General features: G+C 42.7%; 1 protein-coding gene across 2 annotated transcripts in view; it reads right to left on the bottom strand.

Moving 5' to 3' along the window:
* unc5b (unc-5 netrin receptor B) overlaps positions 1–25,773 on the bottom strand; it is a 243,418-nt gene that overhangs the window by 20,138 nt on the left and 197,507 nt on the right. For both annotated transcript variants that reach the window (XM_041176267.1, XM_041176268.1), the window contains exons 9-11: positions 23,947–24,141; positions 15,040–15,426; positions 4,836–4,923 (exon numbers count right to left, since the gene is read on the bottom strand). In XM_041176267.1, the coding sequence (XP_041032201.1) occupies positions 4,836–4,923; positions 15,040–15,426; positions 23,947–24,141 (670 nt within the window). The remainder of the gene's footprint in view (positions 1–4,835; positions 4,924–15,039; positions 15,427–23,946; positions 24,142–25,773) is intronic.

Raw genomic sequence — 25,773 nt, 5'->3', positions numbered from 1 at the left:
GGTAGGAAATGTTGGGGCAGGTAGCTTTGACACTTTCCAAAAGGAAGCTAGATAAAAATACATGAGGGGAAAGGTATACCGAACAGCTGAGCTGAGGTAGATGGATTGCCAAGAAACCCGAGTGTTAACTCCAGTATAGATCAGTTGGGTTGAATGTGCTCTGCTGTTGTAAAAGAGCCGGCAACCTGTTGTTTTGGGTTGGGTAATGCTTCCGCTAAAATAATGGACAGTGGAGCGTTACACAGATGTGTTATGTGTCAGCCCACTAATAGCCACCATTAACTTGAGAGAGGGAAATAGCTTTCTAATGGATGTTGCCACAAGGGGGCAGCAATGTCATTTTCAGAAGGAACTATGGAAAATGAGCTGACAACTTCATAATGAAATCTGTCAATGGAGCTGTATTTACAAATGCAGCTCATTTATACCTGGGTTCAGTGTGACATGGGCATATGTCACCCTGACTAACATACAGATGAGATGCACATGCTGAGCTTTAAGATCTGGGACGCACTATCTGAGAAGACACTGAAATCAGGTCCCCTGGGACCTTTCAAAAGGGAATTGTACGCGTTCCTGAAGAGGACTAATTCACAGGGTCATTGGGAAAAGGCTGGGGTGTGGGACTAAATCTGACAGCTCTTTCAAAGAGCCAGCACAGGCACGACAGGCCAAATGGCCTCCTCCTGTTCTGTAAGGTGCTTTGGTTCTAAGTGAGATCCGTCCACCCAGTTGTTATTTAGGCCTGGGTTACAAACATGATGAATATGGGGTTAAAAACCGGATTCACTGACAGATCATTTGCTTCACTTGCTTCTGCACACAACCACCACAGAATAACGCTAAGGGCTAGTTCGGTGAATGGGGTCAGGGCCAAGTCATTTAACTTAAATACAAGTATTTTGCATACATGTTTCACTTGCAGCCCAAGTTTGAGTTTGAGAGACACAGTGCTTCAATCTTCCTTGCTCCAGTGATATTTAAGAAAGGGTTTCTCAGCTGTCTCATTCCACTGGGTCTCTATTGGATTATGCAGAGACTCCCGGCACAGTCAGTGACAAACCATTGTGTAAACGACTAGGGGATGTGGGCGCTGCAAGCCCTGGGTCCTGGCGTTAAGCATTTGCTGGAAATGTCTATTGCATGTTCCAGGAACAGTGAGACGTTCCCCAATTTGACCACCACCTGCTGCATCTTCAGCTGCTGAGCGCTCAAACTCTAAAATTCCTCTTCCTGCCTCTCCCCTCCTTTAAGACATTCCTTAAAACCTATCTCTGTAGCCCAGTCTCTCTTAATATTTCCCATGTGGCTTGGTGTTAAATTCTGCCTATGAAGTACCTCGGGATGTGTTCCTACATATAAGGTGCTATAAAAATGCAAATTTAGTTGTTGGCACTGGGTGTGTGAAGGTTTGGGCAATAGTAATAAGGTTGCGCTTGTAAAACTTGAACTGTTTAATGTTGGTTCTTCTGCACGAGAAACTGAATGGTCAAGTTATAGATTGAACTGGGAAGGGAGACACAGGCATAATTATTTGAGGAGAAACCCAACTTTCAAGGTTTCTTTCACACAACAGGATGCAACAGATGCATCTCCACAAAACCCAATTACCAAGGACAAAGGAAGGGAGATAGAGTTTCTGACTGTCGAATAAAACTTCAGATAATCTGCCAGAAATCCTAATAGCTAAGTTCTGCACTCCTCTCTGTCCATTAGCCGATGAGAAATCTTCTGCAGTGGCTCTTAATGCTTTCTGAATTATTGGATTTCTTGACGATGGGAACCTTCCCAATCCATGACCTCTACCATTTAGACAGACATGGGCAGCGGAAGCGTGGGAACACCTTCAAGTTCCTCTCCAAGTCACAAACCTGACCCAGAACTATATCGTTGTCCCTCTAACCTGGCATCAAATTAGCAAAGCAGATGTTCACAGCTAAATCATATTTTAGCCTGAAGTCTACATGTACAGGCAATATATATAAAAAAGTGACTATCCAAACTAGCTAAGTAAACCTACAAAAGACAACAGTGGTCCAATGGGTCAAAATCCTGGGACTCCCTCCCTAACAGTACCCCAAGTGGACTGCAGCGGCTCAAGAAGGTGGCTCAACACTGTACTCCCAAGGCAATTAAAGATGGACAATCAATGCTGGACTTGCCAGCAACACCCACATCGCAAGAATTAATGAAGAAAACGTCACAGTTACTTGGCATCTCTCCAACTGACCAAGCCATCAGGTGAAGAGTCCTCACTTTTTTGGAACAACATCTCTCCAGGTCAGGCAGTGAGGGAGTGCATTAGGAGGCCACTGTTACTTCTTTCTTCTCATGCTCTTATAGTCACAGAGATTTAAAAGAACAGAGGCTATGGGTAACTCACCGAGAGTCAAACTCCTGGTGTGTGACAAAATTCCTCCCAAGATTCTGACCCCTTCCTGTAGCGCAAAAATAAAGCAGGATTCCTCTGTGGCTCCTGGCATCATGACATCATTTCAAAGAAGACCAGGGGAGTTCTCCCTAGTGTCTTGACCAATATTTATCTCTCAATCAACATGATTGAAAAAAACAGATTATCTGGTCATTATCACATTGTGGATTGTGGGAACTTGCTGTGCACAGATTGGCTGCTGCGTTTCCCACATTACAGCAGTAACTGTACTTCAAAGGTACTTTGGTGGCTGCAAGAATTGCTTTGGGAAGTCCTTAAGCCATAAAAGGTGTTATATAATTTCTCTTTTCTATGAGATCTCATTTCTTAAATACCAGCTCTGCCACTTCTGGAGGATAGAGATGTACTAATAGAAGTCTTAGACACAGTGTGCTGTGACTTAACCTGGTACAAGCTCTGCCACAATATGCGGTGTTCTTGATGATGAGCAGGTGAATACACGTTAGGAATCATTCTGCACATTAATAAACTCTCTGTCCTATTTCTGCAGAACAAGGATGGGAACAAGGAAAAGGAACTTGTGCTGGAATAATTCCTTTCTGGTTGACTTTCTGCTAGTCCATCGTTTCTATTCTGCATTTAGTTGGATGGAAGTTGCTTGTCTTAAGAATTATCAAAGGCAATTTTAGGCAATGCGCAATTTCCCATTGCAAGTGTAGGCTCCCGCCAAGTGCAGAATTAAGGTGCAATCAGAGCAGGTATGAAAATTGCACTGCATCCAACTTATTCTCTTTCTTCCTACCCTCACAAAACATTCCTGAGAATATTGAGTCCATTGTGTTCTCTGACTAAATCCAGGTAATGAAAAACTTTTTCTAATGAAGAATATACAGGCTAAAGAAAATGATTCGGGTTTATTCAAGAAACGGTATGCGTGGAGGTGCAGGTGAGGTCAAGAGGTTGGAAGCCACCAAAAATATTTGTGATCTGACAGTTGCCTTGTTTCCGTTACATGATCCTTTTGGGCTCCAGAACCCTTGTGGGGCAAATTTAATTATTTGAAGCTCCTGGAATGTCCCCTGGGACCCAATGAGTACGCTGAGATCGACATCCAAATATGGTGTGGGCTTCTGCCATGTAAGGATCCATGGCAAGTGCAGGATTCACCCCTAGATATCTGCACTGAACCAAATTGTCGGTGATCTTACTTACACAAAAACTTTAAAATTCTTGTATCAAGTTTCTCTCTCATGCTACTCTTAATAGGTTAATTATCTAGTTAAGTTGTGTGGTTTTGTGCTAAGTGAGTTAACTATTTTTTTAAATGGGGGAGGGGGAACTGTTATAAGCGCTGGGCATTATTACCATGAACAAAAATTTTGTCCAGAAAAGAAACCATTTTACGAAGTTGTGTGCTCGCACGCTACTTTTTCTCTGTTCATTTTAACAGATAGAAAATCTGAGCCAGAATATTTGCAATCTCTTGAGTAGTGCAGCTGTCACATGGAACCCACAAAATAGATGCTTAGGAATTGGCTTTAAGACCAGCGAACTATAGGCAGGTAGAACATGTAAATGCTGCATGCAATAAGAACATGTAACTGTCATGTAGATTATAACACATAGAATTGAACAAACACCTGATGCATCATTGTAATGTTTTTAAGGAAGGAGGAATATTAACACTGATATTTATTTTTCGGACAGGAACTTGGTGCTCCTTAAAGTGGGGACCCAGCAGGGATTTGGTTGGGGTGGCGTGTATTGGGGAGGGGTGGGGGGGTTGGGGGTGGAGGAGGAGGGGAAGATGGGAGTGAATGTCTATGATGAGTTGAATGGCCTTGCTCCCAACGACCACACCGTTTTATCGTTTGCTCGCGATAGTAAAATAATCCAAGAGAACAATTGGGTTTTCTCAATCACTCAGCAGGTTGTGTCCACATCAACTCTCTGATGGTCTTTCTTTGAAGAATTAGGAATGCAGGTTCCCCTATATTTTGTTTCACCCATACAAACCTTGAAACCTTTTTAAAAATGACCAAATTTTGCAATCCAATTGTGGTGTAAAAACAGACCCTTTTACAACAATCACTTGATCTTCATCATTGGATCAGAGAACCATAATTTCTCCACACTGCATACTTTTGGTACAAATTAATCCAAAAAGAGATTAATGTTGGAGTTTGAAAAGATGATTTTTATGAGCTGTGCTAAGTGGTTTTGAACTTCCGATTGCTAAATATTCCCTTGCATACCATTTTTACCCGGGCAACGAACCTATTTTTATTTTTAGTTCTGAACTGTACATCACTGTGATGCCCTGATTAAATATTGTGGGCTCCACCAGCTCTGAAGCTGCAAGAGATGCTGAGTTCGTAGTTGGGTTGATTATAGTTGCCATGTAAATGCTGTGTAGATTCATGTGGGGAAGTGTGTTACTTACAACGTATTCTCCCTCTTGTTTATTATCAGGTACATTTCGTAGAACTTGCCCTGTGGAATTGCGCCCTGTGGTACCAATAAGCTGACTCCTGTTTGGAACAAGAAAGCAAAGATTGGCAATTGCGAAGAGAAGTTAAGACAGGTTAGAAAATATTCCGGTAAGTGGGTAACACTCTCGTCCTTGGAGCAAAACATGGGACGAGGCGGTGTCATAGCGGGTAGTGTCACTGGACTAGTTTTCCAGAGACCCGGGTTTGAATTCCAACATGGCTGATGGTGAAATTTGAATCCAATAAAAATCTGGAATTAAACCATTGCTGATTGTCGTAAAAACCCATTGGGTTCGCTAATGTCCTTTAGGGAAGGAAATCTACTGTCCTTACCTGGTCTGGCCTACATATGACTCCAGACCCCCTCTGGGTTCAAATCCTACTTCTTGAGTACATGGCCCAGGCCGACACTCCCAGTGCAGTACTGAGAGAGTGCTGCATTGCCAGGTGAGATGTTAAACCGAGGCCCCATCTGCCTTCTCAAGTGGATGTAAGGGATCCCACAGCATTGTTTTGGCCAATAATTATCTCTCAACCAAAGTAACTAAAACAAATTATCTAGTGGTTAGTTTCATTGCTGTTTACAGGAGCTTGTTGTGCACAAATTGGCTGTCATGTTACTTCATTGGTTGTAAAGTGCTTTGGGTCATCCTGAGGCCATGAAGGACGCTATATAAATGCAAGCTTTCTTTTCAATGTTTCAAAATGTACTTTAAGTATTTTTGATTCAGTGGTACTTTAGCTGCCTGCGTCATGGTTATGTGAATGGAGTGCGGGATTCAAGACTTTATACAGATAGAGACAACAGACAAATTAGATACAGTCATTTGGATGGAATAGTTTGCAATATTAAGACCATAACTGGCTGGAATATTTGCATTCCTCAATGATACTCATGAACAGGTTAACAGTGTTTTTGAGAGTAATTATTGCTCAGAGATCCTAGCAGTTTTCTGTAGGGCTTTATATAAATGTGCATCAAACTGCTGGGGGCATTCTTAATCTCTAGTAATCTTGACATTTAGAGATTGCTAATGCCAAGAGTAATGAAAGCTGTTTGACAATATAACAGAAATGGAAGGTTGGTTTCCAGTTAATGGAATTGGCAGGTGACATTTATCATAAATATAAATTTCATATCTTGTGGTATTGTTGACATTTTCTGCTTTGAGGTTTGTTTTAATCTATGAAGATGTTAGCACAGGAACAGAAGATTACATCTCATTCAGCACAGAAAACAGGAAGTGACAATGAACTGGAAAATAAAATGTTGGTTTACATGGGAACTCCATAATTGAGCTTGGGTCCAGGCCAGCTAGTTGTCTCTCTTTGTCTGAAGGAAGACAGGTGTGAGTATGAAATAAGTTCCTGGTCGCTATGTAAACAAGGAAGGACCTGAAATTTGCATGGTTGAGTGTGGCTGGGAGGTTTAGTGTAATCTAAATACTGTAGTCACACTAAAGCACCTCATCAGTCTGTCCCCAGTATATTGTGTCAGCAGCTGTCTGTGACCCAGAGTTTACTGATGGCCAGGAGCCAGGCGTTCTTAAATGAAAGGATCATCTTACTGTAGAACATCATTTTGCTAAATCTATCAGTAAGATTTCAGTCATGCGTTGAAACCTATCCACCCTTTCCCAGGCACACACCAGTCAAACACACCTGAATTGCTTCTGCCAGGCATGATTTGATTGTGACTGACAGAAACGCCCAAGAACAAGGTGAGAATCAACACTTAAGCACGAAGCCAGATTCGGCCCAACCATTAACAACAGCTTTGTCCTTCAGTCAGTAGCTAACGAGCAGGACAACGTCTGGTCAGGCTGCATTCGATCCTGCACTGCAGAGGTTAACCCTGAGACGATGGACTTAATGAACAGCGACCAGAACTCTAAGTTGGTCTTGGGATTTTAGGCCTGTTTAATTTCAAATGGGCAAGGGGAAAGAGCATACATTTGGATTCTAAAGCATGATGGGGAGAAACAGATGCTCTGTTACCAGCTTGGCTCAGCGTGTAAAACTCCCATTCCAGAATCAGGTAGGCTGTAAAGAGGGGTTTGCATTTATATAACCTCTTGTGCCTCAAACAGCTTTGAAGAGCTTTTGAAGTGTAGTCACTGATGTAATGTAGGGAAACATAGCAACTAATTTATGCACAGCAAGCTCCCATCAACGACTGAAGAAATTGAGCATATAGTCTGCTTTAGTGACGCACTGAGGAAGAAATATTAACCAGGAAAACTTCCCAGTGCTTCAAATGGTGCCACGCAAATTTTCACATCCATCTAAGAGGGGAACTCAGTTTGAGATTGCATTCGAAAATTTGCACCTCTGACAGTGCAGCACAGGGCTTCTCACAGACCTGGAAAGTGAATGATATAAAAACCAGCAACAACAACCTGCATTTATACATCGCCTTTGAGGTCGGTTCATTTTAGGGGAATAATGTGAGTTGCAGGATGGTAACCTACATACGAACATACAAATTATGAGCAGGAGAAGGCCATTCGGCCCCTCAAGCCTGCTCTGCCATTTGATAAGATTATGGCTGATCTGATTGTGATGTCAACTTATCTTTCCTGTCTATCCCTAGACCCTTTGACTACCTTGTCAGTCAAGAATCTATCTACCCTTGTCTTAAATATATTCAATGACCCAGCCTCCTCCGTTCTCTAAGGAAGAGAATTCCACAGACCAACGACCCTCTGAAAGTTAAAATGTCTCCTCATCTCCATCTTAAATGGGAGACCCCTTATTTTTAAACTGCATCCCCTAGTTCTAGTCTCTTTAACGAGGTAAACATCCTCTCAGCATCCACTCTGACAAGTCCCTTCAGGATCTTATATGTTTCAATAACTTCACCTCTCACTCTTCTAAACTCCAATGGATACAAGCCAAACTTGCCAATCCCTCCTCATAAGATAACCTCTTCATCGCTGGAATCAGTCAGGTGAACCTCCTCTGAACTGCTTCTAATGTCGTCACATCCTGACTCAAATAAAGAGGCCAAAACTGTACACAGTGTGCTGAATAATACTGGCGATGGGGGGTGGGGTGGGCTGGATGGCTCATCCCTCCCCCTCCCTCCTCCAAAGTCAGCACTGAGATGACCCGCCCCACAGCCTGGGGCCAGGAGGGACTTCTGCCCCCTCTCTGAGGTGGAAGTCCCATCCTCTGGAGCTACCAGCCAATCATATTGGCCAGCAGCACCAAGAGCATGTTAGTGGCAGCTGCCGGGACTGCAGGGGAAGGAAGAAGGCCCATGGATCCCCGGAGCAGGTAAGTCCGGGGTCTTGGACAGGGGGATTTCGGTAGATCAGGGAGGGGGGGCAGGGTGGGGAGGGGAGGTGTGGATTTAAGGTTGCAGGCTGGTAGGAAGGAAGAGGGTTTTGCTCTTGGGGTGGGTGGGGGGTGGGGGGGTGACAGGGGTGTTGCCCTGCGATCGGCAAGAGGGAGTCCCTGAAGATGAACCCCCACCTTCTTCCCTCCCTTTGAAGAACTTATTAAACAGATTGGTCTGCCTGCTCCTGTCCAGCTGTCCACACCAAACCTTTTATGGCGTGGGCAGTGAGATAGCAGGGTCAATTGGCTCAATAACAAGGCTAATTGACCCATGATTACTTATTTGAATATGGTGGGCGTGTTGCTACTGTTGGCACCCACCCTCCCCCATATTATGGGGGTGAGCACAGGGTGGGCGGGAAGGACACCCGCTTTATTTTACGTGCCCCCCCCCCGCGCCCAAAATGCACCCAGCAAAGGCCATGTAAAATACAGCCCAGTACTCCAGATGTGGTCTTACCAATGATTGCAGCAAAACTTCCCACCTCTTATATTCAATTCCCCTTGCAATGAACATTTGCCTGCTTAATCACTTACTGTACTCACATATTAATTTTTTGTGATCTATGTACTGGCACACTCAGGTCCCCCTGTACCTCGGGGTTCTGCAATCTCTCCCAATTTCAATGACGTGCTGATTTTCTATTCTTCCTGCCACATTTTCCCACATTATACTCCATCTGCTAATTTTTTGCCCATTCACTTAACCTGTCTAAATCCCTCTTGTAAAGTCTTATCTCTGGTTCACTAATGTCCTTTAGGGAAGGAAATCTGCCACCCTCACCTATTCTGGCCTACATGTGGCTCCAGACCCACAGAAATGTATGGTTGACTCTTAAAAAATGCCCTCTGAACAAGGACAATAAATGCTGGCCTAGCCTGTGACGCCTACATCCCACAAATAAATAAATGTCCTCTTCAAAATTTACCTTCCTACCTATCTTTGCATCATCAGCAAATTTAGCAACAATATATTTGGTCCCTTCATCTAAGTCTATTGTATAGACTGCAAATAGTTGAGGCATCAGCAACTGATCCCTGTGGCACTCTACTAGTCACAACTTGTCAACCTGAAAATGATCCATTTATCCCGACTCTTTTGCTTCCTGTTAGCTATCCAAGCCTCTATCCGTGGTAATGTGTGCCCCTACACCATCAGCTCTTACTTTGATGTGGTACCTTATCAAACAGATTTTGGAAATCCACGTACACCACATCTACTGGTTCCCCTTTATCCATATTAATTCTTATTTCCCTTTCACAAAACCACCTTGACTCTCTCTAATTGTGTTAAGATTTTCTAAGTGCCCTGCTTTAACTCCTTTAATAATAGATTCTAGCATTTTCCCTATGACAGATGTTAGGCCAACTGACCTGTAGTTATCTGCTTTCTGTCTCCCTCCTATCTTGAATAGAGGAGTTACATTTGCTATGGTCCAATCTGATGGGAACTTTCCAGAATCTAGGGAGTTTTGGAAAATTCCAACCAATGCATCTACTTTACCTGCAGCCACTCCTGTTTGGATGCAAGCCATCAGGTCCTGGTGACTTGTCAACTTGTGGTTCTAATAGTTTTCTCAGTACCCTTTCCCTGGTGATTGTAATTGTTTTAAGATCCTCCCTCCCTTTTACCTCTTGATTTACAAATATTTCTGGTATGTTAATTGTGTCTTCTACAGTGAAGACAGACACAAAATATCTGTTCAATGCATTTACCATTTTCTTACTTCCTATCATTAATTCCTAGACTCACTCTCTAGAGGACACACACTCACTTTAGTTACTATTTTCCTTTTTAAATACTTGTAAAAACTCTTACTATCTGTTTTTATCGTTCTAGCTAGCTTCCTCTCATACTCTAATTTCTCCTTTCGTATTACTTTCTTAATCATTCTTTGCAGGTTTTTAAATTCTGTCTGATCTTCTGACCTAATACTAATCTTTGCAGAATTGTACCTTTTTTTCATTCAATTTGACACTATCTTTAACTTCCTTAGTTAACCACAAATGTGCATTCATCTCCCAGAGTCTTTCTTTTTCACTGGAATGTATCTTTGATGAACATTATGAAATATCTCCTTAAATGTCTGCCAGTGCATCTCTACTGACCTACTCCTTAGCCTATTTTCCCATTTCACTTTAGCCAGCTCTGTCTTCATACCCTTGTAATTGCCTTTATTTAAGGTTAAAGTCTTAGACCCACATTCTCACCATCAAACCGAATATGAAATTCAACATGTTAGGATCACTGTTGCCTTGAGGCTTCTTTACCGTGAGGTCATTAATTAAGCCTGCCTCATTGTACACTACCAGGTTTAGAATAGCCTGCTCTCTGGTTGGCTCTAAGAAATTGTCCTGAAAACACTTTATGAACTCATCTTCCAGGCTACCTTTGTCTATCTGATTTGTCCAATCAAAATGTAGATTAAAATCATCTATGATAATTGCAGTCTCTTTCTTACAAGCCCCCATTATTTCTTCATACATACCCCGTCCTACAATGTAGTTACTGTTCAGAGGCCTATAAACTGCTCTCACAATTGACTTCTTCCCTTTGCTATTTCTTACCTCGACCCCAGCTGATTTTACATCTTGATCTTTAGAACCAAGGTCATCCCTCATTATTGTACCAATGTCATTAATTAACAGAACAATCCCGCCACCTTTTCCTAGCTTCCTGGTCCTTCCAAAATGTTAAGTACTCTTAAATATTCAGGTCCCAGCATTGGTCACCTTGCAGCCACCTCTCAGACCATACATATTTATTTCTATTTGAACTGACAATTCATCTATCCTATTGTGAATGCTACGGGCATTCAGATACAGGCCTTTACTATTTTTGCAAACTCTGGCCATATCTGCTGGTGCATTTTTAAGTTTGTATGCTCTGTCCCTTCCTGCCATTCTCTGATTACCATTACCCTTATTGCTCTCTTGCCTTGTCCTTTTCCTCTAATTTACCACATCTTCCATCACGTGATCTCTCGCCCTAGTATTTATTTAAAGCCTCTCTACTGCCCCTCTAATCTAATTGAAGCAGATTAGTAGTTCATAATAAAATAATATGAGTGAATTTCCTTATCAGGAAAGTACACAAATAGACTGGGCTATAAATTTGACTGGATTTCAATGGAGATTGGGTAGGGTATTTTGAGTGACTGCCCAAGGTGAATTTGTAGGTTAATGTGCTTTTAATGTGACATTCCACTTTACGATATTTTTAGACTGGTTTTAGCACATTTATTCAAAGTGCTGAAAGGAGTTTAATGTGGAAACATTAAACACCATCATCGATAAGAAAATATATCTCTATAGGCCTGGATATACTTTCAGCTCAAGATTCAGACATTGGCTTATTTTCTCCCCTCTTTCCCTAGCCTCACGACACTGTGTGACCACTGCTATCCTGGGGGAGATCAACCAAGACTTCACAGAGCAGCGAACACTTAATGTTTGAGACTTGGTTTGACTGGGTACAGGATGACAAAGGTGCATTTACTAGCACTGAGCCTCTACAGTGGCCCCTGGATGTTCAGACACAGGAGTGCAACAGAAAAACCCAATTGTCTCTGGGGGACGCTTAGATTAGGGACACTTCTAAACCTTTGGACACATGACACAAACAGGAGCAGAGTGTTTGGAAAAAGAGATAATGCAAGGCAAACACCTGGAAAATGTGCACCAGGAACATCCAAGGTGACATGGATGGGTGATATCAGAATGTGGACTGGCCTCTCAATGGGACAAGCAGTGAGGGCAGCAGGAAACAGAAATCAGGGGAGAAAGATTGTTCATCATGCAGCCAACCATCAGAACAAGGACGGATGGAAGACAAGATTAAACTTTGTAAAAACCTCTCCCCAGTTGCAGAGAATCACAAACCCAACAAAATGAATGTCACTCTGGATGTGAGAGTTGGGGTGGGCAAGTGCCAATACAGCACACAAACAGGCCATTCAGCCCAACTAGTCCATGTTGGGTTTATGCTCCACTCGAACCTCTTCCCATCTTTTTAGTCTAAATCAGCATAATCCTGCCTAGGAACTGACCAGAAACACCCAGGAACTTTGATGATACAGCAAACAATGGAAACAAAATACCCGGGACTGATTCCCAGTTTGTAATTTCCTCTCAAGACGACATTTACAAACCTTTTAATCTTGAATCTGATGCCATCTAGGTGCCTTGATGAAAATGCTGTCAGGAATCTATCAGTGAAGTGCAGGTGAAATAGTTAGCAGCAGCACTGAGGGATAGGTTGAGCGTGTTAAGTATTCATAGAATCATGGAATAATAAAGCATAGAAGGAGGCCATTTGGCCTATTGAGTTTGCGCCGGCTGTTTGGAAGAGCAATCCAGTCAGTCTCACTTCCCTACTCTTTCCCTGCAATTTATTTTCTCTTTTAAATATTTATCCAATTTCCTTTTGAAAGTGAATCAGTTTCCACCATCTTAATCAGGCAGGCATTCCAAATCCTAAGCATTTGTTGGCAAGAAAATCTTTCCCTACATTGCTTTAGGTTCTTTTGCCAATCACCTTAAACCTGAGCCCTCTGAATATCGACGATGTGCCCTCTAAGCTGCAGAGCCGTGTGGCTGTGCAACAATCCAGAAGCCCCTGTGCAGGTCTTGCACGAGGCAGCCCCTTTAAAGTAATATGCGGACACGCTATAAAACTTCAAAGGGGCCACACACTTAATGAAGCCACCCGTGCACTCAAAAACAGAATTACAGAGAATACCAAATCTCCTCTTAGCCTTCTTGCTTCTAGAGAGGACAACCTCAGTCTATCTACGTAACTGTAATCCTTGGAATCGTTCTAATAAATCGCTTATTCAAAGCCTTCATATCTTTCCCAAGGTGCGGTGCCCAGAAACAATATTCCAGCTCGAGTGAACTAGTGTTTTCCTAGCTCTCCTACTCTATGTTTTCTATTTCTAAATCTTTAATTAACTGCTTTGTGAACCTGCTCTGCCATCTTCAAAGCTGTGTGCACTAATATCCCCAGATCTTTCTATTCTTGCACCCCCTTTAAAATTGGACCATTTAGCTTGTATTTTCTCTCACCTCAATCATCCTCCCAAAATGTATCACTTCCTACACTGCTGCATTGAATTTTATCTGCTTGTCATCCATTAGGTTGCCCATGTCCTTCTAAAAGTCGATTACTATCCCCCTCACCGTTCACAGCACTAACAGGTTTTGTGTCCTCTGCAAATTTCAAATTTGTGCCCTGGGCTTTGAGCCTGAGTCATCAACTTTAAATCAAAAGCAAGAGTGATGTTCGTACAAAACGCTGGGAAACTTGTCCCTCCAGTCCAAAAAAGAGTCAAAATAATCGATCAGTGTAACTCTCTGTTTTCCATCCCTTTGCCAATTCTGTATCCAGGCTGCTGCTGCCTCTTTTGCCCCACCCTGTACGAGAATTGCTCCAATTGGTAATTTACTAAGAGAAAGGTCAAGGTCCATCTAATTCATTTTCTACCATTCTGGTAGTCACATGATACAATGACAATGGGACTTTGTTGATTAAGCATCACAATCAATCTCTGTCAACGAGTCTACAATAGACACCGACATGAGGTGTGGAAACCCCACCCCTCACCCCCCACGGTGGAGACTATTGGGAACCATTGGTCCAAAGTCACCTTTTCCTCCCAAGGGTGCATGGTTTGTCTCAAATTACTCATATACACTCTCCCAAAATGTAACTTTCTGAAAGAAATCTATCTAATTTACATTTGAATCAATCAGTAATAACTGCTTCCACTATCTCCCTAGGCAGCCTGTTCCACAGACTGACTGCTCGATATATTGTTAGTTTTGAATTTATCCCTCTTTTCAGGTGCAGACTGTGTCCTTTGGTTGTTCTGTCCTGGACAAGGTGGAGCAACATGTCATGGTGACATTATGTAATCCCTTTAGAATCCTAAAAACACCAATCACACCACCTCTAAACCTTCACTTTACCAGTGGGAACATTACCAGTTTACATAATTCCTCTTCAAAACCCAACCCCTCCATTTCCTCAATCATTCTGCTTGAATTTGAAGCCTTGATTAGATTTACTGCATGTAGTCACTGGCAGATATCCATTATTGTCTCTGTCAAGTCCCTTATTATGTTATAGCTGAAAGCTGATACATGTTGAGGTCAGATGGAGTGGAGGTGCACACAATGGCTGTAGTTGGTTGCTGTGTCTTCAGCAGTCTAGGTCCTAAACTTTAGGAATCACTAGTTAGATCTCAGCTGCAGTAGGCGACCTACCTTGGTTCCCAGTCTGGCAATGCCTCAATATTAAAATTCTCATTTATGTTATCAAATCCCTCTATCGCCACACTCCTCTCTAACTTTGCAACTTCCTCCAGCCCTTCAACCATTCAAGATCTCTAAACTCTTCCAATTCTGGTCTTCAGTGCATCTCTGATTTGCATTGAGATCCACCATTGGCAGCCTTCAGCTATCCAGGCTGAAGCTCTAGAATTCCTGGAATTCTAGAATGCCTCTCTGATTAAAAGAAAATCTGTCTATCTCAGCCTTGAATATACTTATGGCCATAAGACATAGGAGCAGAAGAAGGCCATTCGGCCCATCGGGGTCTGCTCTGCTCCTCTAAGGTGCTCCTTAAAACCTCTCTCGTTGACCTAAACTTTTTAATGACTTGTCCTAACAGCTCATTATTCAGGTTGGTCAATTAGGGTCCAATTGCACTCCGGTGATTTGCCTTGGGACTTTCCCCTGTGTTCAAAGGCACTACATAAATGCCAGTTGTTGTTGTAGCCCATACCTCAAAGGCAAGATGAAGTCACAAACCTGAGTTGGGCACCATCAGTCGTCCACCCAGACAGCCAAAGGTCCCGCTGGCACTGTATCCGGGATCTCTGGGCATGGTACCCAGGGGCTGTGAGCTGAGCACTTTGTTCCTCATGTTCATGGTGACATTGGTGTCCCTGCTGTTGCCCCCTGGGTACGTCCCTGATGGGGCCTTGCCTGGAGGATCCGTCCCTCTCACCAGCACAGAGGCTGTTGTGGAGGAATTGTACACTTTGATCTTCAGGCTGGGCAACGGGTCCAAGAGCGGAGAGTTTGTCATGGGGATCTTGTCAGCCGTGTCTTGGAGAGTGTACATGGGCCCTCGGTATGAGCCAGCGCTGGCTGTTAGGTCTGGTTGTATCGACGAGTTCAGCAGCTGCGAGTTATCTGGAATGCAGGAAGAGACGCAAATACAATGAGATTTACATAGAATGAACATTGAATTTACAGCACAGTTCAGCCCTATACTTGCCTGTACCAGCATTTCTGCTCCTCACAAGCCTCCTCCCGCTCCTCTTCATTCCACCCCATCAACATATCCTTTTATTCCTTCTCCCTCGTGTTTATCCGGCTTCCCTTTAAATATATCCAAGGTTATTCAACTCAAGTACTCCCAGTTCCACACTGAGTAAAGGAGTTTCTCCTGAATTCCATGTTGGATTTATCATTGGCTATCATATATAGATGGCTTCTAGTTTTGGATTCTGACCCTCCCACTGCCTCCCCCCACCTCCCCCCATCACTCTTGAGGCTTGTAGTTTTACCAGTATAACTCAAGCGACTGTGCCTTCATGTTTTCCAATGGGAGGTTTCCTTTGGACATTGATGCCATATCAGACTCTTGCCCTTACTCATTCCCATTTTTCTTACTGCTCCATAGTCTGCTGAAACCTGGGCACAGATCATAGAATCACAGAAGGAGGTTATTCTGCCCATTGTGGCTGGGCTCCCCCTTCGTAAGAGCTATCTAATTCATCCCACTCTCCCCTACCTTTTCACTGTATCCCTGCAAGATTTCTCCTTTTCAAGTATATATCTAACTCTCGTGGAAGTTACCAAGAGTCTGCTTTCGCCGTCCTTTCAGGCAGCACATTCCAGATCACAACAAACACGTTGCATAAAAGCAATTCTCCTCATCTCCTCCCGGTTCATTTGCCAATGATCTTAAATCTATGCCCTCTGGTTACCAACTCTCCTGCCAATGGGAATAGCTTCCCCTTGTATAGTCTATTAAAACAGCTCATAACTTATAACACCTCTGTTAAATCCCCCCAAAATCTTCTCTGCTCTAAGGAGAACATGGTCAGCTTCTCTGATCTCTCTGTGTTAATTGAAATCACTCAACCCTGGTACCATGCTGCTAAACCTCCTCTATGTACTCCAAAGCCTTAACATCCTTCTTGATCTCTGATGCCCAGAATTGGACACCAGCTGAAGCCTAACCAATAATTTACAAAAGGTTGATCATAACTTTACCAAATCAAAGTGGAAAATCCAGGGGTAACACGAGACAGCCACGAAATAAAATTCCCACCGGAGAACGAGAGGAACTTCCAGTTTTAACAGCAGCCATAAAACAAGACCTGCATTTATATAGCGACTTTCACAACTTCAGCATGTCCCAAAGCGCTTTACAGACAATGAGATACGTTTGAAGTTTCGTCGTTGTGGTGATGTAGGGCAACTCGGGAGACCAGTTTTGCACACAAGCTCCCACAGGCAGCAGTCAAGCTATAACAAGCTCCGCTGTTTTGTTGGTTGAGAGATCATTGTTGGGCTTAGGACACTGGGGTGGGCTTCCCTACTCCTCTTGAAATAGTGCCATGGGATCTTTATTATCCAGCTGAGATGGCAGATGGTTTCCAGTCACCGGGCAGCTGCTGCTTCCATTTTTGTAACCTTTAGAAATGTCCCCCCCCACCCCCCCCACAACCCCAGGTTACCTGTTGTCTCTACTCGGGGAAGCTGTTAAGTCACACGTACAAAGGAGAGAACATAACTTCTAAAGAAGCAGTTAGTCACCTCCGTGTAATTGTTCTAATATTGACAAGGCTAATAGTTGCTGTCTGCAGAGTAACGGCCGCAGGAAGATTTAGTACCTTTGACAAAGAACACAGCAGGGGAAAGGAGCCATCAGTGCAGAGGTGAAATCCATACTGGCTGTAATTAATGAAGACCAGGCATTCTTTGCCAACCAGGAGGCACTGCGACACTCCAACATGTTCTTCTTTGTAGGGTTATAATAAAATTTATATGATTTCCAGATTGGAAAGAGGGGGGACTTCGTGCATCATTGCCAGTGAGAGTTAGGTACCATTAAAATTTTTGATTTTGGTGCTGACTTTGCACCATTTTTATCAATTTTTCTTCACGCTGAAATCAAATTCAATTATACGGAGAGATTAGAGAAGCTGACCATGTTCTCCTTAGAGCAGAGAAGATTTTGGGGGGATTTAATAGAGGCGTTCAAAGTTATGAGCTGTTTTAATAGACTAGACAAGGGGAAGCTGTTCCCTCTGGCAGGAGAGTTGGTAACCAGAGGGCACAGATTTAAGATCATTGGCAAATGAACCGGGAGGAGATGAGGAGAATTGCTTTTATGCAACGAGTTTGTTGTGATCTGGAATGCGCTGCCTGAAAGGACGGCGAAAGCAGACACATGGTAACTTCCACGAGAGTTAGATATATACTTGAAAAGGAGAAATCTTGCAGGGATACAGTGAAAAGGTAGGGGAGAGTGGGATGAATTAGATAGCTCTTACAAAGGGGGAACACAGCTACGATGGGCAGAATAACCTCCTTCTGTGATTCTACGGTCTGTGCCCAGGTTTCAGCAGACTATGGAAAGTAAGAAAAATGGGAATGAGTAAGGGCAAGAGTCTGATATGGCATCAATGTCCAAAGGAAACCTCCCATTGGAATACATGAAGGCACAGTCGCTTGAGTTATACTGGTAAAACAACAAGCCTCAAGAGTGGAACAGGGCATGTTCTATACCAGTCATGTATTGATAAGATATATTTTAGTCTAAATGGTGTGTGCGTGCGCTCTCGCTCAATATCATTCCCCCTTACCACAGTGATATTGTAAACCCTCACCATGGCTTGCTCAATTCATGCTCAGCTACCTAACCACTGAATGATGCACCTGAATTAATATTCCTCAGAACTGGGACTAAAATTTGTAATCTGTGCAATCCTCTTCACAGCCTGAATTTCATAACTCTGTAATTTCAATCAGAACAATTACAGAAGAGACAAGGCACATATTTCACACAAAACTGAGTACAGATGATGCTGTGTGCAGGAGAGCAGTGACAGTCCATTAAATATATTTTTCACGCTGCTGTGTAGTGGCTACGTGAGTGGTATTCTCCACTAATAGGATGCTGCCATTAGTCCAATAAGACATTCTGTCTACCACACAATTGAGCAACATTGTGTATGAATTTCACTGCTGCTGTGATGCCAGCTACATAGGCCGTTCATCCCAATGATTGGCTGATCGAAACAAATAGCATGTGCCTTTGGTTATTTGGAATAGGCAGAGTACAGACTGTACTCAAGCAGCCTGCGCTCACAAAACTCAAAACATAACTACTACTGTTAGATGTGATTCCATGATTGGATAGCACTTGTTAAATAATCCTGATAATAGCTACACTAACAACCATTGTAAGATAATCAGTGGAACACATGACATGGCCCTTTTACGCTTGCTAGATGCGACATACATTCACACACAGGGACCCATTCTCTGCAAACAAAAGAAATATATTCAAGATTTACACCTTTTTTTTTTAATTACCCTGGAGCCTGGGGAACCTTTAGCTTCCCCTTGTTTTCTCCATGGAAATATCTCAGCCAATCAGAGTCAACTTACCAACCAATCAGCACTCTTTTCTCCCACAGTATAAATTGTTGTGATCGCTTGATATCCTTGCATTTGTCCTGATGAGTGCAAGATGAAAAGCTTCAGCAACATGTCTCTCTTTTCAGCAAGGTTCAAATATGTTTTCATGAATTATGGAAATTTCAGTAATTGGGGGTCATCTGTGCGCTGTCTAAGGTGGTACTATCATCCTTGGGTGATGTCTTTAAAGGTGCAGCCACATTATTCAACGCTTTCCTTAATGGTAATGCTAAATCTTAAATAATAAGCTATGGCTGTGTCAGTTTGACTCAGTAAAAGTAGCATACTCGCCGACTGTTAGGTAGCTCTGGGTTTAAGCTCCCCTGCAACAGCCAAGCACATAATTGAAACAAATCTTCCTGCTTTAGAGATAGCATTATTTGCGTTTGAATTTAAACCGTGGTCCCATCTGGTAGTTCAGGTAGATAGGCAGATGGTTAATAGGTTTATTGAAAAACCTTCATGGCAACAGGTGCCAAGTTGTGGTGATGATACAAATAAAATAAATAATTATAATCCATAACATAGTTATAGACAATCATTAAGATAAAAATAAAGTATAAAATAATAAAAGGATTAAACCATTATTATTATTTCAGTATATAAATAATTACAATAGGTTGCAAAATGCAGGTTTGTTTAATTTACAGCATTAATATGAAAGGTTCACTGAACACTGAACTCAATATTAAAGTCCATAGAACAGATGTCATCAGGTTGAGTTCATTAAATTCTCGATCATTAACATATATTTATGAGTTTTATAAAGCAGGGGATAAGGCTGTCCTGTAGTCTGTTTATCCTATATCTTATTTAGTCCTTTGGTAATACAGAACTTCAGTGTTGCTGAGAAAAGAGACATTTTGTCGAAGCTTTTCCTCTTGCACTCATCAGCACAATTAGCAAGAATACCAAATGTAAGGGAAACAACCATTTAAACTGTATGAGAGGAGATTGCTGATTGGTTGGCAAGTGGACTCTGATTGTTACAGGTGCTACCATGGAGAATGCACCGTTGATTGTGACTGACAGTTGACTGCCAAGCATTGTTTGAAATTTAAACCAAGCAGTTTGACTCTGATTGGTCAAGGCATAGCCTTGAGAAATGAACCAGTGATTGGCTGTCACTTGAATTATTTAGCTGAAAGAGGCGCAATGTGTGTACATGTTCTCTCTGCCTGGAAAGAACAGGGTCCTGTGTATTAACATATGTAGCTTCCAGTACATGTAAATGTGCCACACTGTGAACCTGACTGACAATCTTAAATTGGTTGTCAGAGTAATTCTTAGCACACTGAGGATTATTTTAGCAAATGTTGTCCAATCACAGAATCATAGCCAATGTTGGACACTGTGTTTTGAATTTTGCAAGCACAGGCTGGTTGGGTACAGTCTGTACCTTTTTTTTAATTCATTGATGCGATGTGGGCATTGCTGGCTACAACAGCATTTATTGTCCATCCCTAATTGCCCTTGAGACCTTGCCCATTGCGAACAGCAGAAGGGACATGCTGTTGTATACAATCTGTCCGTCTTTGGGACGTACGGCCTACATACCTAGCATCACACTGGCACTGAAATTCATACATTATTCATTTATGTGATAGGCAGAATGTATTTCTGGCTTGACGGCAGCATCCTGTTAGTGGTGAATACCACTCATGTTGCTACTGCACTGTAGCAGCGTGAAACAGTGAACTTCACCTGTTGCTCAAATTTCTCAAAAGAGTTACTGGCAATGGGAGTTGGGATTCAATAGTTTTTAGCGATGTCCAGATAGAACTTCTACTGCCTTTCAGAAAGGGAACAGATATCCAGTTGTCTGACTGTGTCAGAGTAGCTCTAGTTGTCATGAAGATATTAATGTATATAATGTTATTGGAATTATTTTAGATTGGACTTGTAGTAGGGTCTGTGTCTATGGGTGTGAGTGTGTGTGTGTCTTAATTAGATTAAAGCCAGCTAGTCTGGGTGCTTTGATGAACAGTAGTTTTGAGATGTTAAACAGTAGAGGGTACATTTGCATTTTGTTGAATAAACCATTCAAAAACTGGGTGTGAAATCTTGCACCTAGCTAGGAGACACCAAGCAATATGTTTATATTAATAATAAAATTGGTACTATGAAAGGGGTTCTATTGTAAGAAGAGGTGGAGTTCAATGGGCCTGGTAATACAATGAGAATTTACATTCAAAGGGAAGGCTGGGAATATACAGAAAGAGTTTTGTGTGGGAGTCAGAGGCATGTGAGATCTAAGCAACCTGTAAGCCTGCAACTGTATGAAGGAACCAAATTAAAAGGAACCTCATTTTGAATTTGTAAGATAAAATATGCTTTGCTCAGTGTCTATTTAAGTCCACGGGTTAAGATTGGAGAAGATTCTGGGAGTGATTAATTTGGGGATTTGTTTAAAAGTTATTATGGTAGTAATTTGTAGGCATGTGTATGTGTTTAAGTTTGTTGTTAAATTAATAAACGTTTAATCTGTATTTTAAAAAACCTGTTGAGGCCTGGTGGTTTCTATCCCTGAATTCAGAGCTGCATCTCAAACATATCAATTGAAAGTATAGGTTATGACAGTTGTTTAAAGTTTCCCTCTGGGGGTTTAAATAACTTAGCCTTTACCAATTGCTGTGTCATAACACTAGTGCAAATATCTGGACGGTGGATGTTAACAGGTATACAAGTTTGCTCCCACAAAGTTTGCTTAGCTACACTTTATTAAGTCCAGGTATTTAAAATTCTCTCCCAGGCCTTGATGTCCTTTCTAAAATGTGGTGCCCAGAACTTTGCTAAGGCCCAACCAATGATTTGTAAAATGTTGGTATAGCTTCCTATATTGTCATGGCCCGGCGGGTAGCGCACTTGTCTCTGAGTCAGAAGGTTCTGGCTTCAAGCCCCACTCCAGAGACTTGAGCACAAAATCTAGGCTGACACTCCCAGTGAAGTACTGAGGGAGCACTGCACAGTCTGAGGTGCCATCTTTCGATTAGATACCTAACTGAGGCCTTTTCTGTTCTGTCAGGTGCATGGAAAAGATCCCAAGGCACTATTTCGAGGATGGGCCTGGCAGTTTTCCAAGCGTCCATATTTACACCTCAAGGAACTAAAAAAACAGATTACCTGGGAATTATTACACTGCAGTTTGTGGAATCTTGATGTACAAAAATTGGCTGCTGCATTTCCTGCTTTACAACAGTGAGTACATTTAGTTGGTTGTTAGGAGCTTTGGGATGTCTTGAGGATGTGAAGGCCTATAGAAGTGCAAGTCTTTCCTTTCTTCCTTCATTAAACTTCCCTATTCTGCTTCCTATCTTATATACGCTTGTGTACAGAGCTTCCCACCCTTTCATGCTTGAAGAGACAAAGCTTTTGCCACCTTTGCTCAGAACAAGTTCCCCCCGAGACATGCAGTCAGCTCCGCTTTGCTTCCACGCATCACCTCCCCCCAGGGTTTGGAGAGTTCCCTCAGAGATCAGAACGAAATTCCTTCACAAGATGTAGCCTAGCCTGTGTACACTCAAGAGCAAAGTAGTCACATCGGACAGACACTGATAATGCGATTGGCTCTTGAACAAAACAAAGGGGACAATTTGCCTCCACCACCTTCCTGTTGGTTGGGGGCAGGGATGACATTCAATTCTTACACAGAAAGCGGAGGTGAAGCCTCATGAAGTTGGGTCACTGCGCTGTCCCACGCATTCTCAGGCCTCCCCACCGCCCCTCCAAGGACATCAGGTGGGAGTGATGGAATTTTCTTTTCTACCCCCTTTCCCTCCCCAGCACTGGACAAATGGCTACAAGGAGGGAGCTGTGACAAAACAGCACGGTAACCAAGGGCCTAGCAACAAAGGGTGGATTTGCCCAGCCTGCCCCCTCAGTTTCCAATCGTGAGGGGCTGCTGAAGGACCCAGCCTGTACACTGGGTGCACTGAGTCAAACCTTTAAATCCAGGCAGGCCCCAATCCGGTTAGGCAATTTAGGTGTGAATCTGCTTGGTTTGTACCTAGGAGAAAGGAGGATGAGTCTGCAATATTTTAACAGCCTGAACGGGTGCTGGAAGAATATTCAATCACAACTTTCAAAAAGTATAAAAAAGATAAAAACATGAAGGAGAAATATTTCAAGGGCTATGGGGAAGAGCAAGGGATAGCTCCTTTATAGACCTTGCACAAGCATTAGGGGCTGAATGGCCTTCGTCAGTGCTGTATCATTCTATGATTAATGTTGGGCATAGACCTCTCTAAACCTTTGCATAAAACCATTTCAATCTTACGCCAGTCTTACAGTTAACAAACTGCCCTGTCAAATATCAAACATTTTTCATTTCCTGCTTTTGCGTTATTTACTATAAAAATCAATCAGTGTAATAAATGGTTGTAACTTTAGCCATTGTTAGAAATTGCATTTCTCTTGGCATCTAATCAAAACAGCTGAACAGTGCAGCGATAGATTCAGTGCAGTCCCAGCCAGTGTCAGCACTCATACGAATAAGGCTTTGCAATGGTTGTCATTCTCGTTAGACAGGATGAAAGTGCTGTCATGTCTTCTGCTGTCATGTCCAGCTTTGATTGGTTACAGATAAACAGACACAAAGGGTTTGAGTCAGTTCCATTTTGAAGAGCTCGCCCTGATGTCCTGGGCCATATTTGTCCCTCAATCAACAACTAACAAGATCGTTGCCGCATTGCTGTTTGTGGGATCTTGCTGCGCACAAATTGGCTGCCTATTTCCTACATTATAACATGTTTCTCTGTCTGTTAACCTCACGTGGTGAACTGTGCTATATAAATGCAAGTCTTTTCTTCTTTTCTTTCCAACTCCAGTCCGCCACCGCCCCCGCCACCCCCCCCCCCCCCACCCACCCCCAACCCCCTCCCTCCCCCCCCCACCCGTGAAGCATCTTGGCGAGGTCCTTCATCCATCTAACGCAAACACAGCACAACTCCCATCATGGGAACAAATCAATGGCAGAACGGATGCTGGATTACTCACCCTGCCGAGGAGTCTTGAAGTTGACGGGCTGGAAACCCCCAGTCAGAGCGGCGGAGGAGTCGGTGATGTCGGTGTCAAAGTCCCGGCAGCTTCTCTTGTACACGATGATGCCGAGCACCAGCATTATAACCAGGAAGATGAACACAGCCACCACCAGGCCCGCATACAAGGCAACATCACCAGAGGCGCCCATTGCTATCAAGTTCAAGAAAGGTCAAGAGGTAAAGGCTGTATTTTAAGTCATAGGAACAGGAGGTGACCATTCAGCCCCTCGAGCCTGTTCTGCAATTCAATGAGGTCACGGCTGATCTATACTTTAACCCCACCCAATTGCTTTGGCTCCATTACCTTTTATACCTTGGCTAGCAAAAACTCTATCCATTGCAGATTTACAATTATTAACTGAGCTAACGCCTACCTTTTTTTGGGACACTTCTACCACCATTTTGTGTGAAGTGTCTCCTAAATTCTCTCTCGAATGGCCTGGCTCTGATTTTAAGGTTATGTCCCCATGGTCCTAGATTCCCCCCCCCCCACTCTCCTGCCAGTGAAAAAATTTCTCTCTATCCACCCTATCAATTCCGTTCAAAATCCAAAAACCCTCAATCGCACCACCCTTTTATTTTCTATATACCAGGGAATACAAGACTCGTTTATATAGCCTTTCCTCGTAAACTAACTCTATGAGTTCTAGCAACATTTTGGTGAATTTGCACTCCACTCATTCCGAGGCCAACATATCTTTTCTTAAGTATGGCAGCCAGAACTGTATAGTTAAAAAAAAATCACATACGTTGTAAGGATAAAGTAAATATGGTAGATATTTGCTTTCAGTGATTCCTTGCATTGAGTATTCTACTGTTGCATGTATAATAGCCACTCAGTGCAAAGGGGCACCTAATAATAAACCAAATGTTATATTCATTCCCGCACTGTTACAGTGAGACATTCAAACTCCTAGACATACAGTAAAACCAGAGTCCAAAAGTGATTGCAACTGCCTTTTATTTCATTAAGCATTTAGATCTTTGTCATGTTAGTCTAACCCCTCTGTCAGTCCCTATTTAAACCCAATCAAAGGCAATTTGCCTCAGGTTACTCCAGTGATGCTGCATAGCGAAGGGAATCTAGAGTTCCAAATATCCCAACCATTCTATATTATTTGTGGCACAGACCCAGGCCATTCAGCCCAGCTGCTCCATGCTGGTATTCATGCTTCACATGAGCCTCCTCCTGCCCCTCTTCATCTCACCTTTATCAGAAAACTCTTCAATTCCATTCTCTCTTCCATGCTTCCCCTTAAATGGTTCTTTGATATTCACCTCAGCTTCTCCTTTTGGCAGCAAGTTCCACCTTCCATTCACCCTCTGGATGAAGAGATTTCTCTCTCTTATATATATTTATGGCCGCTAGTTCCAATGGTCAAAGCATGTAGCCATGGGTGTGACTTTGTGGCGGGCAGCTTTACAAAGGAGAAACTGGGACTGACCATGGCAGAATGGTCACCCCAAATAACATAGATAACAAATAGAGGATAATCGTGACTGGAAAGATGCCACTCCACGGGGCCCTGAAATCACACTGTTGATCCCAAACATACTCTCAATGCAATTGTTTCAACTTCCTTTCAGCAATGTTTTATTAGTCAAAAGAAAAGAACATTGCCTAATTTCATGATCAATGATCCACAGCAGGTTAAGACAGACACTAAGATTGATCCTACACAGACTGTAACATTGACTGGTTGCCAGGAAGCAATGATCATGAAGATATTTACAGCTAATTACAGTGACATAAAATTGGGTAAGTCAAACTCTCTCTCTTCCA

This window comes from Carcharodon carcharias, chromosome 28 (genome assembly GCF_017639515.1).
Source record: "Carcharodon carcharias isolate sCarCar2 chromosome 28, sCarCar2.pri, whole genome shotgun sequence".
NCBI lineage: Eukaryota > Metazoa > Chordata > Chondrichthyes > Lamniformes > Lamnidae > Carcharodon > Carcharodon carcharias.
The sequence above is the reverse complement of the archived record's forward strand: the minus strand, read 5'-3'. Positions and strand labels throughout refer to the sequence as shown.